Below are 13,447 nucleotides of genomic sequence, written 5' to 3'. Positions count from 1 at the left end.
TACCTTCTCCAGCAATTGCATATCACGACCTGCCAGTACAATTATTCTGCATCATCCTAAGCTACATCCCGTAAACATTATATGGGTTCCGGCCCACTGTGCCGTGCCTGGCAATGAAGCTGCTCATGAGCGTGCCCTTGAGTTCAGCCAGCGGGCAAGCGAGGAGTTCGGCGAGCAGTGGCAGGTCTACTGCCTCTTGTGGTTCCACGAAAAAACCCAGCTATACCGCCAAGAACGAAAACTATGTCAACCTGCGCAGACACCTCAGTGAAGAACAAGAGCTCCACCTCCAAGGCATCCAAACAAACACATTCCCCCCCCCCCACTAGACCCCACATTCTGACCCCCACCCTGTACTCCTCGCAATGCTCTTCTGCGAGGCTCCGGGCACGTCTACCTTATCATGTGGGGCATGTGATAACAACCCCCCTCTAGAACCCCCTTCCCTTCCCCTTCGCTGTGCAATGGGAGATTGGCCTGTCCAGTTCGGACCCTGACGACCAGCTTTGGCTGTGCAGAGAGCCCAAGAGGCCGGACGCACTCAAGGGGTCCTAGAATGAGGACTCTTCCCCGGGGCCAACTGCTTTAGAGACATGTTTATTCCTCCTCCTCCTCCTTCGTTTTCAAGCTCCAGGATCTATTTGCGCGGTACACCACTCTACCCTCAACTTCCGAAACCACATTTATTTGGTCTCTCGTTCAGCATGCTCATTATTACCCAAACGTAGCAGTCCTGATCGCGACCCCTACTATCGCCGGAAGCTGTCCCCCACAAATACTAAGACAAGAGCGACAATGGCCGGGACTTTTTTAGTTTCGTAATTCCCCGTTACACAGCTTGGCCCTTAACGTCCGATGCCAGTTTTTATACTCTTTCTTGTTTAGGGATCTCATACACCCGAAACGTAGCATCAGCGATGGTGACATCAAGTGTCACTGGGAGCTCTCTAGTTCAAATGCTCACACAAGAGCCTTTGTTATGGCGAAGTTGTCCTTATAAAACCTCCGCCTTTCACTATCTCAACGACGCCCGTCCAGCTCTACACCTGCATAGGAGCGGCGTCAATATTGGCGCTGGCAGCTCTCACACACAGTAAACCGCCGAGCGATTAGCCGCCATGGCTGCCCTATAAGCCTGTACGTTTCCCGCGCAGACAAGAAGACACGCGGTGGTTAGACGGCCTGTTGACTCTAAATGAGGGGGGGGGGGCGCAGAAGCACCGCGAAAGTAGCCCTTCCCATCGCGTTCTCCGGAACTCGAAGGGAGCCGCTTGAGACGCGGTGGGACGCGCTACCTATCTTCTTCTGCGTTTATACGTGGGGGGTTGGAGGAGGGGGGGGGCGAGAGGGTGGCGCCTGGAGAGACATTGGTGAATTGTTTAGTGCGGAAGTGCATGTTCCGCAACGGTTGTGGATCAGACAGCCTGGCGGCTACACCACAGAGGCGAGGCTTCACGTCAAGCAGTTTCCCTAGTGGCCTGCATAACCCTTGAACGTTTAAAAGCGGTACGCTGACCATTGTTGCAGGTGCTATGGTACTCCGGAGTACGAAAATTCACAAGTGTCGCGCAAATCAATCGGCCACGGACAAAAAAAGAGCTTTGAGGCATTTCGGCCATAGGAAAGAATGCGACAGCTGTGTCGGCAGCCCTTGCCTGTCATTGTCAAAAAACATGTTTACAGAATTGCACATCAACTTGCATTCATGTCTAATAAATGAGGTGCGTCGTTTTTTTTGTAATGTTTGGGGATTTTTCTCCTTTTTGGCGCAAGCGTCCACTCGGTAACCTAGGTGAAGTAGAGCAACAATGCAGTTGAAGTCTAGCGTTCATCTCGTGCAGTTCTCGCTTGGTCCCGTCGTACAGGGCCAATAAAATGTACCCAGACACATAAAATTATTTCACTTTTTTATAGAGCTTTACATTTATTACGATAAAATAAACCTGTCATGTAAGACTCTCCGCAACTCTCTTTTGATGGGCATAATAAACAAATCAGCATCTTCTTCATGGTTGAGCCAAGCAGATTTAATGAAGGTAGGATTTGAAAAGAAATGTTTCAGGGCAGGAGATGCACTCAGCTTTATTTAAAGATTAGAAGGATAGCCACCCCGCGTTCTTCTTTCGGCCAGGTGGTATCAAAAAGACACGGTATCTAGGGCATTGTCGTCAGCTGTCTGAAGGATAGAAACCTTTGTGGCGGTAAGTTATTTGCAGCGAGTAGGTATAAAAGGGGGCACGTGGGCGCATCAAATGCCGACCCAGTTTTCAATGCCAGGGCTGCCCGATTGTTCGCTCACTAAAACCTCACGTAGTGTTGAGTATCATAATTTGTTGCAAGAACAGTTAGGGGTAAACTAATAGCAATGGACACAATATCTTCCACTCTAACATTCTAACAAACTATTCACGATTTTTCCTCGAAAGCTACAACACTACGGGTAGCGCAGATAAACTGTACCAATTCAGGAAGAAATCTCGAGTCAATATCACCATTATGCGATTGCACTTATTCACTGGACCAGGTCACGATCACAATGAACTTCATTGTCAAGCGCCATGTATTGAATTTCTGGCAGAAACAGGGTGCAGTGATTTCTGAGCCTGCATGTCAGTGTATAAGCTGTGAATCGCTATATTTAAGTCCCCTCACAATTAAGTAGTTCACAATGTTCTTCAGAAAGTTTTCATTATTACCCTACTTAAACCTGTCCTGGTGCCGAAACGTGCGGGCGCCGAAACATCCGCGTGTCGCGAGGTTTGTCTACCAAAAAGAGTGTACCGAGACGCCCTGTACCGAAAAAGACCGGTACCAAGCTGCTCGGGGCGTTATTTAGATTTTGGTGCCCGATCAAGCTGGGTTCCCACCATTTGGACCGGGCAGCTTTCTCAGAAATGTCTAAAAAAATAAATAGGAGCAGGAATAACCAATAAAAATTGAAATGCACTCGAAGGTTGTCAGTAATAACGTGCGGGCTTCGCGCCCCCCCCCCCCCCCCATTGTCACCGGTTTGCCATGGTCGGCGTGAAGGCAGGTTGAGCCTCCTGCCTGCAACTTTGGATGCGACCATCAAGCACACTAAAATAATTTTTTTCAATAGTCCTGATAGCTCCTGATAGGTCGAGGCCAGGTTCTGCAGCCGCCCTAGCCAATACCCCCTTAATCTGGTCTCGGGCGGGGCACGCACGGCAAAGAGGTCGCGGCTTGTCTGGTCATTTTTTGTCTTGTCTGGTCTTGTATCTTCAAGTGAATGGTAGGGTTCACAGAGGGTTGGGTGCAGTCAACAGGTGTTTACTTGATTTTCTCTCATTATTATTTTCTTAGAGTAAATGTACTTTTTTTGCAAACTAACTATTCGCGGTGAGATATTTGAATGGCGCCCCGGGCTCTGACGCCAGCTTAGGCACTCGCACCGCGGTCGTCTGCAATACTCCGCTTGTGAGGGGCAGCATCGCCAGTGCTACAAACCACCTGCTTTGATGCTTTAGTGCATTAAATTGCGTATTTCCAGTAATCGACCTATTTTTACCAGCTTCTAACACATCTCAATAATTTCAAGCTGTATCCCCCACAAGTCTGCAGTAGACGAGGAGAAAGAAAACAACTTTCTTCAGAGCATCGGTCAGACGATGCTGTGTAATACGTATGCCACACGTACACGAACATGACATTAGGTGCTTAAGGCCTTAAAAAAACCGAATGACATTATTTCGGTGGTCCGTGCTACACTCCAAAACGCAGAGGCATTTATTGCGTTAGGCATGATGGTGATAATGACCAAAAAGAGAAATGAGCTCATCTTTGAAACGTTTTTTATGTAAAGAAAAGCGTCTTAAAAGGGTTAAAATATTTTTCTGTGTGAGAAAAGGTTCTACGAAATAGCTGTTTTAACGAATGGCCTTAGCCGCTTTTAATGACGACTTCAGTTGCTGCAATCGCCTTCCACCCATTGCCAAATCCAGCCCGGTTGTTTTCCACATGGTTTTCCACTCGGAGTTTTTACCTTTCTCTGTCTTCTCTGATCGTTGTCGTGATCTGATCTTCGCGCGAGGCGGCAAACCGAAAAAGGTTAGAAAAGACTCAGAAAGGGCGCCCGTGTGTAGTCGGCCGCTGGCATCGAGAAGGTCGTCTGCTGACGTTCACGGCGCGAAGCTTGTAGTTCCTCTTCTATGCTTCTTTGTGCAATATCAGGCCAAGGAACGACGCTTTCAACAACGTGGTGAAGCCGACAAACGGCGTGGTCGAAGCATCGAACAACTCTTGCTCGCCAATTATTTCATGATGACCACTGTGGCCGTGCACTCACTGGGGCGGTGGAGAGGTTGCGTTGGCGCTTCACGCGGAACGACAGGTGGTTTGAGGCGACACTGCCTCACTTGGGTGAAGCCCATTTTAAGCATTGCTTTAAGGTGACGTCGGCCACTTTCCTCTACATCTGCATGCTGCGCCGACCTCACCCGCCAGGACAACAAGATGAGGGAATCGGTGTCCGTCGAGAAGAGAGTGGCCGTTGGCCTTTACCGACTCTGCTCCACCGCAGAAGAAAGAACCGCCGCGGAGCAGTTTGCTTTGGGATGGTCGACGGTGAACATGATTTATAAAGATCTCTGCGTCGCCATTTTGGATAATTTGGAAGACTAGTGGGTGAAGGCTGTCTCGCCCTCCAACACGTCCCAGCACATGAGGAAGTTCGCAGCGGTGACTCGGTTCCCACGAGGCATTGGAGCTGTGGACGGGTGCCACTTCGCGGTTTCAGCACCCAAAGAAGACGCAACGAAATATTATAACTCTAAAGGCTGGTAGGTAAACCTTCTCTCCTAATTACGGCTATTAATATATACTTCGTGTTCAAGCTGGCTGCTTGGTGAAAGTGTTTATGTTCGTCCCAGTAATAGAAATGCTTGCAGCTGTTCATACATGTTTAAAAAAAAAAACATTAGACACTTTCATGCGCATGAAGGATTTACATTGCTCCGTTTGCACGTGGGTACAGCATTATCCTGCTGCCGTTGGTGGACCACAGGTACTCGTTTCGGTACACGAACATTGGATCGGCCGGGCGCTACCATGATGCATGCGTGTACGGGCGGTCGAAGCTGCGTAAGTTCGTGGAGAGCGAGGAATTTCGAGGACCAACGGCTGAGATTAAGATAATGCTAATGCTACCAATCATCCTGTAAGATCAGGCTTTTCCCCTCTCCCAGAACCTGCACAAGCCACATGCAAGTGCTTCCCCAGGAACGCCTAAAGCAGCTGTCAAATATAACCGGTCAAAAACCAGAATGATAGTTGAGAACGCGTTTGGGTGCCTCAAGGCGAGATTTTGCTTCATCATGAAGCAAATGGAGTGTGAGCTTGACACTTCTGTGCTAGCAATTAAAGCCTGCTAGTCCTCAAGAATATCTTTGAGGGATTCAGGGATGGCGTTGACCCCCCGTTGGAAGAGGGAGTAGCCATGTACAACGCTATGTACTGGCAGCCAGCCCGAACCACTCATTGCGAGAGAGGCAATGGCAACAAAGTGCATGCTGCACTGGCAAACTACTTCTTTAAACAAAGTGGTTAGGGACTGTGAAATGCCTGTCAAAACACACAAGAGCCAGTTTGCATTGTATAGTATGTGTGTTGAATTTTACGTGTTTTCTATTTCTATCTTCAAGGGTTATGTGTTTTACAAAAAGCCTAATTGTAGTATATTACATTTTACACGTTTGTTATTTCTATCTTTAAGTGTTAGGTGCTTTACAGAAAGCATTTTTATAGTATATTGCATTTTAAACATTTGTTATTTTTATCTTCAAGTGTTATGTGTTTTACAGAAAGCCTACTTGTAGTATATTTCATTGTGTTGTAGTTTCAGCTCCACCTTTGTCCTTCTTGTGATCCCCGTCTTTGTGGCACTTGTCAACCTCCTTTCCCGATTGAGTGTGGTTTTAACGCTGCACCACTCACAGGCGATGAGGTGTGCTGTAGTGGAGGACTCTAAATAAATTTCCACCAACTATTGATCTTTAACGTGTGCCGAAATCTCGAACACATGGGGGTGTTTTTTACCTCCTTCAGAAAAGCAGCCACCGCGGCCAGGAATCGAACCCATCTTCTTGGGCTCAGCTGCACAACACTGAGCCTCCGCAGCGGTTCCTTTTCCTTATGTTTAATAATTAAATATTACTTATTTTGGTACTGTGTGAAGTATGCCTTGCAGGCGTATTTTCATGCTTTCTTCACTCCACTGCCTTCATTGAGCTTATGTGCTGTGGTGGTGCATTCAGTATACATGGTACTGTCTGCTGGGATTGTACAGTATTCATTTTCTGTCATGTAATAATTGGTTTGTTGCCTCACCGGGTACCTCATCGACATTGTGGGTATCAAATAAACAAACATCATTCCTGCTCTCGTACTACTGTTTGTAGAATCGTGGTACCCAAAACATGTCTATAAAAGTTTCAATACGAGGTGTTATTTCGGTTCAATTTATTTGATTGATTGATTGATTGATTGATTGCAGGGCTTAACGCGCCGACGCAACGCAGGCGATGAGGCGCGCCGTAGTGGAGGGCTCCGGAGTAATTTTGACCACCTGGGGATCTTTTACGTGCGCCGAAATCTCGTACACACGGGCGTTTTTGCTTTTCGCCTCCATCAGAAAAGCGGCCGCCCCGGCTGGGAATCAAACCCGCGACCTCGTGCTCAGCAGCAGAACGCCTTAGCCACTGAGCCACCGCGGCGGGTGGTTCAATTTATTTGCTGCCCAGCCCAATAACAGGTATGGTTTGGTAGGCAAACAAACCATGAGTGGACCACATGCAAAAAAAGGGTAAAGAGGTACAAACTGTGTGGTGCATATCGCAAGGGCGTACAACATTTTTCAATGAAGTGTAAAACAAAACAACCTATTCCAAATGTGACAGAAATTATATAGCATAAATTTGTGCACTTACGACCGTACCATACCAGAAGATTGGAGCCAACATCAGAAGAAGCCAAGTTGCCTAGTTTCAACAGCCAACTACAACATGACTCGCAGCTTTGGCAAATAAAACCACTAATTTGTACTTTTGGAAAACCGAAATTCATCACAAAATCCTGCGCAAAACAACTGATTCTTATTGCAGAGTGGTGAAACATAAAAAAATACATCCTATAAAACAAAGAAATGAAGGCAATGATTCATAACACAAGGCGACATAGCTTCCCGGTATTGCAACGGTGACTGACTTGATTCAAAATACATGACTCGTATCACAAAGCCCCAAGCCAAAAAAGACAATTCAAAATACACGATCTGTACCACAAAGCCACAAACTCTTGACATGAGGGCTGCAGCCAAGAGGGGAAAGACGAAAAGAGAGAAAAGACGTTCAAATCACAATGGTACATATATAAGCTCTTGGTATTGCACATACGACGAAAAAGATTCCAACTGAACAGCTTGTACCACAACTACGTTCAGGTCAATATGGCAAGTGCGGGATAAAAACATAACAGTAGTGCACACACTTACACACACTCACACACACACACACACTCACACACACACACACACACACACACACACGCACACGCACACGCACACACGCACACATACACACACGCACACACACACGGGCGCGCGCACACACACACACACACACAAAATCATTGATTCATACAAATGTTTCGGTTGCAGCTGCAGCTGTTCCTTGCGAGCCTCTTCAAATGTTACACTAAGGGCCCTCTGCTCTTGCAGAATGTCGTCAAGCAAGCTTCCCCGTTTTGAGGTCCTCTTCCTTTTTTGCCCCTCCGCAGCCATCCTGTTGGGTGGGTACGCTGGTGATGCAGCTGACTGGCTCGTGCTGGCCACCGGCACCTGTGAGCATGCCAGACCTTGCTCACTGGTGGTGCTTATAGGCACTGTCGCTGGCACGCATGGTGCACTTGATGTTTCCAGCTCGCTCTCCGCAGGCTCATACGGGTCGTCGTCAAAGATCCAATCTTGAAAATCGACCTCATTAGGCTCGGGGGATCCGCGTTCCATACGGGTGACTAGCTGCGTAAAGAAACATGACGAATTGTTACAAGATTTCAAAGTACTTGGTTATGAGTAGGGCTAGGCATAGACGGATTAAAAATAACCCAATTCTTTCGTAGGCTTCACTCGATTAATCCATCATCATCCCCGCTGTTTATTGAATCAGGATCATATGCACTCACCATAATTGCCGGGGGCACCAATTAATCGTGGGTACTTACACCGAGTTAGTGTATGCAATTCAAAAGCGCGGTAAGCGCCCGCTCAGTTTTTTTTTGTGCCATGTATGTTTTAATTGGGAATAGTCATTTTTTTCAGTCGGTGCATGCTATCACCTTATTGTTTTATTCGCTATAATTTTGGATCATGCTTGCATCGTTTCCTGTCGTGACTTAAGACAGCTTATTTGAACATGAGTATGAGTGTCGACATGCTTCCGCAGAATTTTAGCGTGGCACTTTTCGTTCATTCTCATCATATTACTTCACCCAATCAACCGGTTAAAATATTTGAACTAAAGCATTCATAGATTAATCAAAGGGTAATTGATCAACTGCTCATCTCTAGTTAGAACAACACTTGGATCCTACCCCTCATACACACAATAAATGAACAGTTATACAATCAAAATTACCAGTAATCAGGCAGTTGCTGTACAATTTTTTTGGCTGCGGAAGTGATGCCGGCATAAAATTTGCTATTTACCTCGTCGACGGCAACGTTGCTTTCCACAACTCAGGTACGGTCCTTCGCTCGTAACTTGTCCGAAAATTCGGACACTGCCCAGTTGTGTGGCTATTTATTACCAGGAAACCCTGTTGCCCTGTTTTGTCTATTTTGCTGTAAACAAGAAAACCGCTAGTAAGAATTCGTATGGCCAGACAACAAAAAAGAATTATGGTGAAACCGCGTGCCAGTTGCCATTACCGACCAGTGTTCCAGCCTGCTTCACTATCAGGCGTGGGCACACAATCTGGTCATAGTGCAAGCTAGGCTTGGTCATCACGCAACAAACATGCTTGTGTGCATATCCAGCACCTACGTCCGTCACAGAGTAGGTTGCCTGGCGCTATGACCAGCATTTTATTAAGGAACAGTCGTCATACAATCCTAGTAAATGTTTTATTCATATATTGTGGGGTTTATTGCGCCGACACAACGCAAGCGATGAAGCGCGTCGTAGTGGAGGAATAATTGTGATCGCCTGAGGACCTTTGACGTGCGCAGAAATCCCGTCCGCAAGGGCGTTTTTGCTTTTCGCCTCCATCAGAAAAGCGGCCGCCGCGGCTGGGAACGCTAGCAATAGTTGCTTTCAGAGCACGTCACTACACTGTTTAAGAAGAAACGAATCTCTCGTGCGCTTTCTGAAAGCAGCCTCAAACGCTATCAAGCCCAAATTTGTCAACAATTGTGCAGAACGTGCACAACGATGGCGGTCGTTTAAAATACAGAGTGAGAAATAAATGGTGCCTTTGGTTCAAGATTTTTTAAAGAAACGCTTGGCGAAACCTATCTTTTATCGTTGCCTGGAAGCGCGGATCGTAGCAAAATATAACGCTACCCTGGCGCGATTCGGCTTGTCTTTTCACCTGGGGCTCAAAGATGAAGCTTCGCGGCCAGGGTAAGCATCAGCTGTCGAGGAATCTGGCACAATGGTCATGACCCATTTATTGCGACGTTAAGTTCAAAACAACGTCCTCAGTAACAGTTAACTTTAAAACGCTTGTAAATAGAACTTACCGGTACTTGTTGCCCAGGTTTTCAAGCCTGGAGTGCACTTTGGCTTTCGTGTTGATTATGCCGAAATGTGCGAGGGTGGCGATCCTTTCGGCGTACATTTTCCCGTTAAGTGTCAGGCCGCACAAACCGCTGATTCGCTCTTTCCAAATCTGAATTAACACGAACTCTGGCGCTCACCCAATGCGCCCCGCCACACCCGCTGCCCTTGGAGACAATGCGTGTTTCATACAGAACTGAACGAGAAACGCGCGGACACAAACGAAGCGTGGGTTGCCAACACGGCAGATAAAATCGGCTTGCTTCGGCTACTTTTCGACGTCAACACCGTGGTGCTGAGAGTTGTTTCATTTGGGTTGGGTACGAGAGTAAGCAGATTTAGGGCGTTTGTGATGGCGAAGGAGTTGTGCGGAACTCTTTAAAACAAAAATGATTTTAGAGCGAATGGCATTAGATTTTAACGTGTAATAGCGAATTAATTGCATTAACACCTTAGACATTCAGCAATTAATGTAATATTTCGTTTAAGCGTGGCACGAGTATAACTCGTTCGTTCTAGCTTATTTGCGAAATTCAGTGCCCATAGCTCCACGATATGCAATCGAAATGCGTAGGCTTCCCTACAGTATTTTTGAGATGCTCTTATGAAGGCCAAACAGTCTATTACTACGTACAAAGCCGCTATGAAATAAAGTGGCTGCCTTTTATTTCTTTTGTTGCTGCTGACTCGTATATTATGTGCCCAACGCAATAATTTGTCTTTGCCATCACAAACTTCTTATTAGTAGGTTTGGGGATGTTTTGGGGGCTTACAAAGAGGGTGTGGATATTTTCTTCAGTCTCTGTGGCATACAGTCCCTTCTTCACAAATTGGCTTTCGTTATGGCTGAGTGCATAAAGGTGCATATCCGCCACGTGCGTTCTTTATTCACATGCAAATACAATGAGAAGTTCTGTAATGCACCACCGCGATGGCACCCCAGGCAACGTTGTCCAGATTATCCAAAGTACTCGAAGGGGGCTTTGTGCTCTGAATTTCTATCGTTGCCGTCGTTATCATTAAGAATATATAGTATACGTGCATATATTACAAGAATCAAAACCGATGAATATTTTCAAGCAGCTCTTTATTGTTCGGAACCCTTCGAGGCGTGAAAAGCAAATCCTGGTCTACTCAGGAAGGCGTCTGATTATAGAATAAAATAACTCTCACTCTGTTGTCCTGGACAGAGGGCCCGGCCCACTAATCAGCTCGATTTTACGGGTAAATGAAGTTTTCTCCTCCTTCCGCTGCTCCGCCTCCTTTTGAGTGCAGTTTTTCTATAACGCAAATTTGAATATTGCAAAGATATGGCTGCGGGAAATGTACCAAAATATCCCTGCAGGTCTGAACAAACAGTGTTACGGTATCATTACCGCAGACGGGATTCGTTTTGCTCAATAAACCTCCCTACTGTTTCCAAGCCTGTTATAAAACCATCCCGCGCCTGTAAGTCCAGTGGGTAATTTGGAACTCAACCTACAGTTCTTGTAGCCGATAGTTAATTTCGGCATACTTTCATGCCATGGCAATGTAAACTGATGTGATAAAATGCTTTCACGCGCTCGGCCATCGCCGACAGCTCCGAAGGCCTGGAATTTTTTTTTATCTTGTATTCTAGCTGTTGTTGGATACTAGCAGTTGGCTGTTCCCTCTGACCTCTAGCTCCAACTCTTCGCAGGACAGGCTTCTTAAGGAATGGGGTTAAGCCGGCAATGTTTCTTCTGTAGCGGCATCCAAAACTACACTTTACCTCACGCCTTGAGCTAGTGTATGCGATTTTACGCCTGTTATTATGATAAAAAGTTTCCCACACGGAAGCTCTGGTGCGGGCAAACACCAGACATTAACCGAGCGCAAAGAAACCGCAGGGAGAGCGAGCCCAAGTGAAGCACAGGACAAATGCAAGAATCTCTAAACCAACGTAACGGAGGCGCGCTTCACAGCGCTGTACGTGGTCGCACTCACCGCGAATATTGTTCAAATGTATGTACTATGGTTTCTCTTTGCACGTTTCTTTTCCAGTTTTTTGACACAACCCGTACAGTTCGGCAAGTGCTACGAACCTACAATCCGACCGGGAACATCAACGACTCCATATGTCTTACAGCGAAGCCTAAGTTGGCAACCACGCAGGATCATACCCTGTGGAAAATGTTTCAATACAGAAATATGAGCTCAACGCATAAGGTACCCAATACAAACATCATAATGTGGTAAGACAATTTTCAGATTCCTAGGCCATCAGGACACCACTATAAATAAAATACTGCTGCAACATTATACAAAGAAAGACAAAAATAAGCAATTTTTTCTGCCGGAGTGCGTTAACTCGTTTGTTTTATCACGCAGACGTTTCTCGCTCAGTATCTCGCTCTTTCACGTCCGCTGGTTGTATTACAGTGCAAACGTTTACGGAGTTACATGGTACGAAAGGCTTTCTGGGTTTAAAACGATGAAGTTAAGAACTAAACATTGCGTTGCCTTTATTAAAAAATCAGAATACAATCCAACTGTTTCAAAATCTTCAGTACATTATGAACGCAAGTTCTTTTATTATTTTATCTTACAACTGCGGGAAGCATTTTGTAAGTGCTAGGGAGCGCGAATATATTAAAATGCCAGCACATGCCGTGGTTGAGTAATACCATGTCGGGAATTCAAACGAAACAAATTTGGTCACATATTGGGCCATTAAGCTGTATTATTCTATCTAAAATGAATGTTGCAAGCTCTAGCCACAGCTGTATACGAAAATATAGGTGCAGCCATCGCTGTTTTACTTTGATGACTGCTATTCTAAAACTTTGAAACGTGTCTGCTGAAAGTGTACAACGTTCGTGTTACGCATACATGTAAAAAATAAACCTTAAGTGAACTTACCCTCACTAATATTTTGGTGAAGACTTTTTTGTAGGAGAAGTTCAAAATATAAAAAAAGACAACGTTCGTTGGAAGCAAGCACAAAAAAATTGTTTGTGAAGGCTCGTAGTTTACATGTTTTAATCGAGAAAAAGCCCCGATTCACGTATAACATTTAACTTAAGAACGCCTCTTCATATGTACAGACTCCGCGTTTTTATTCCACTGTATCTGGCAAATGTTCTGGCCATAAGCTTGCGATTACTTTGCTCTTCCAAGGTCCAAACACATTTCCCCTTTTATTTACTTATAGTCATCCGTCCTTCGAGTAATTGTCTTGCCCCAGAGGCGGTCTTAGGACACAGTAGCACTCTGGAACTGGGATGGTCTATCTGAAGACAGAACTCTGCAGCATACGCTGAGAATCCTTGAGGTAGAGCTATGAGGTCTTCCAGCCTACGTTTCTTTTCGTTTTAGAGATTCTGGTTCCTCATCTATCAGCATAACTTCTACGAGGATTTATTGAACGCCGGGTCGGTCTGTCCGAAGTTTCTTAGAAGAGTTTGAAGGCGTTGCCATGTTGCCTCACAGATTTCAGCTCCACAAAATTTTGTTACGTGCTAGAATTATTTGTGTATTTAGGCTGCCCACTCTTCATTAGATGGGAGTACGCGCCCACTGCTTTTTTTAGTTTCTGGTATTCGCTTTTCAACTTTCAGAGGAAACAGACGAAATACACTGCGTTTTGTCGGATGGTGCTAAGGTTTGGATTGCAGTAGTAGAGTGCGAATTCG

General features: G+C 45.8%; 1 protein-coding gene across 1 annotated transcript in view; it reads left to right on the top strand.

Moving 5' to 3' along the window:
- The window catches only part of LOC144144827 (uncharacterized), a 63,118-nt gene that overhangs the window by 28,630 nt on the left and 21,041 nt on the right, over positions 1-13,447 (top strand). Inside the window, exon 4 of the mRNA XM_077676336.1 lies at positions 11,817-12,007. Within this exon, the coding sequence (XP_077532462.1) occupies positions 11,817-12,007 (191 nt within the window). The remainder of the gene's footprint in view (positions 1-11,816; positions 12,008-13,447) is intronic.

Source organism: Haemaphysalis longicornis, unplaced genomic scaffold (assembly GCF_048455015.1).
Source record: "Haemaphysalis longicornis isolate Haplotype H1 unplaced genomic scaffold, Haemaphysalis longicornis Haplotype H1 scaffold_7, whole genome shotgun sequence".
Taxonomy (NCBI): Eukaryota; Metazoa; Arthropoda; class Arachnida; order Ixodida; family Ixodidae; genus Haemaphysalis; species Haemaphysalis longicornis.
The sequence above is the reverse complement of the archived record's forward strand: the minus strand, read 5'-3'. Positions and strand labels throughout refer to the sequence as shown.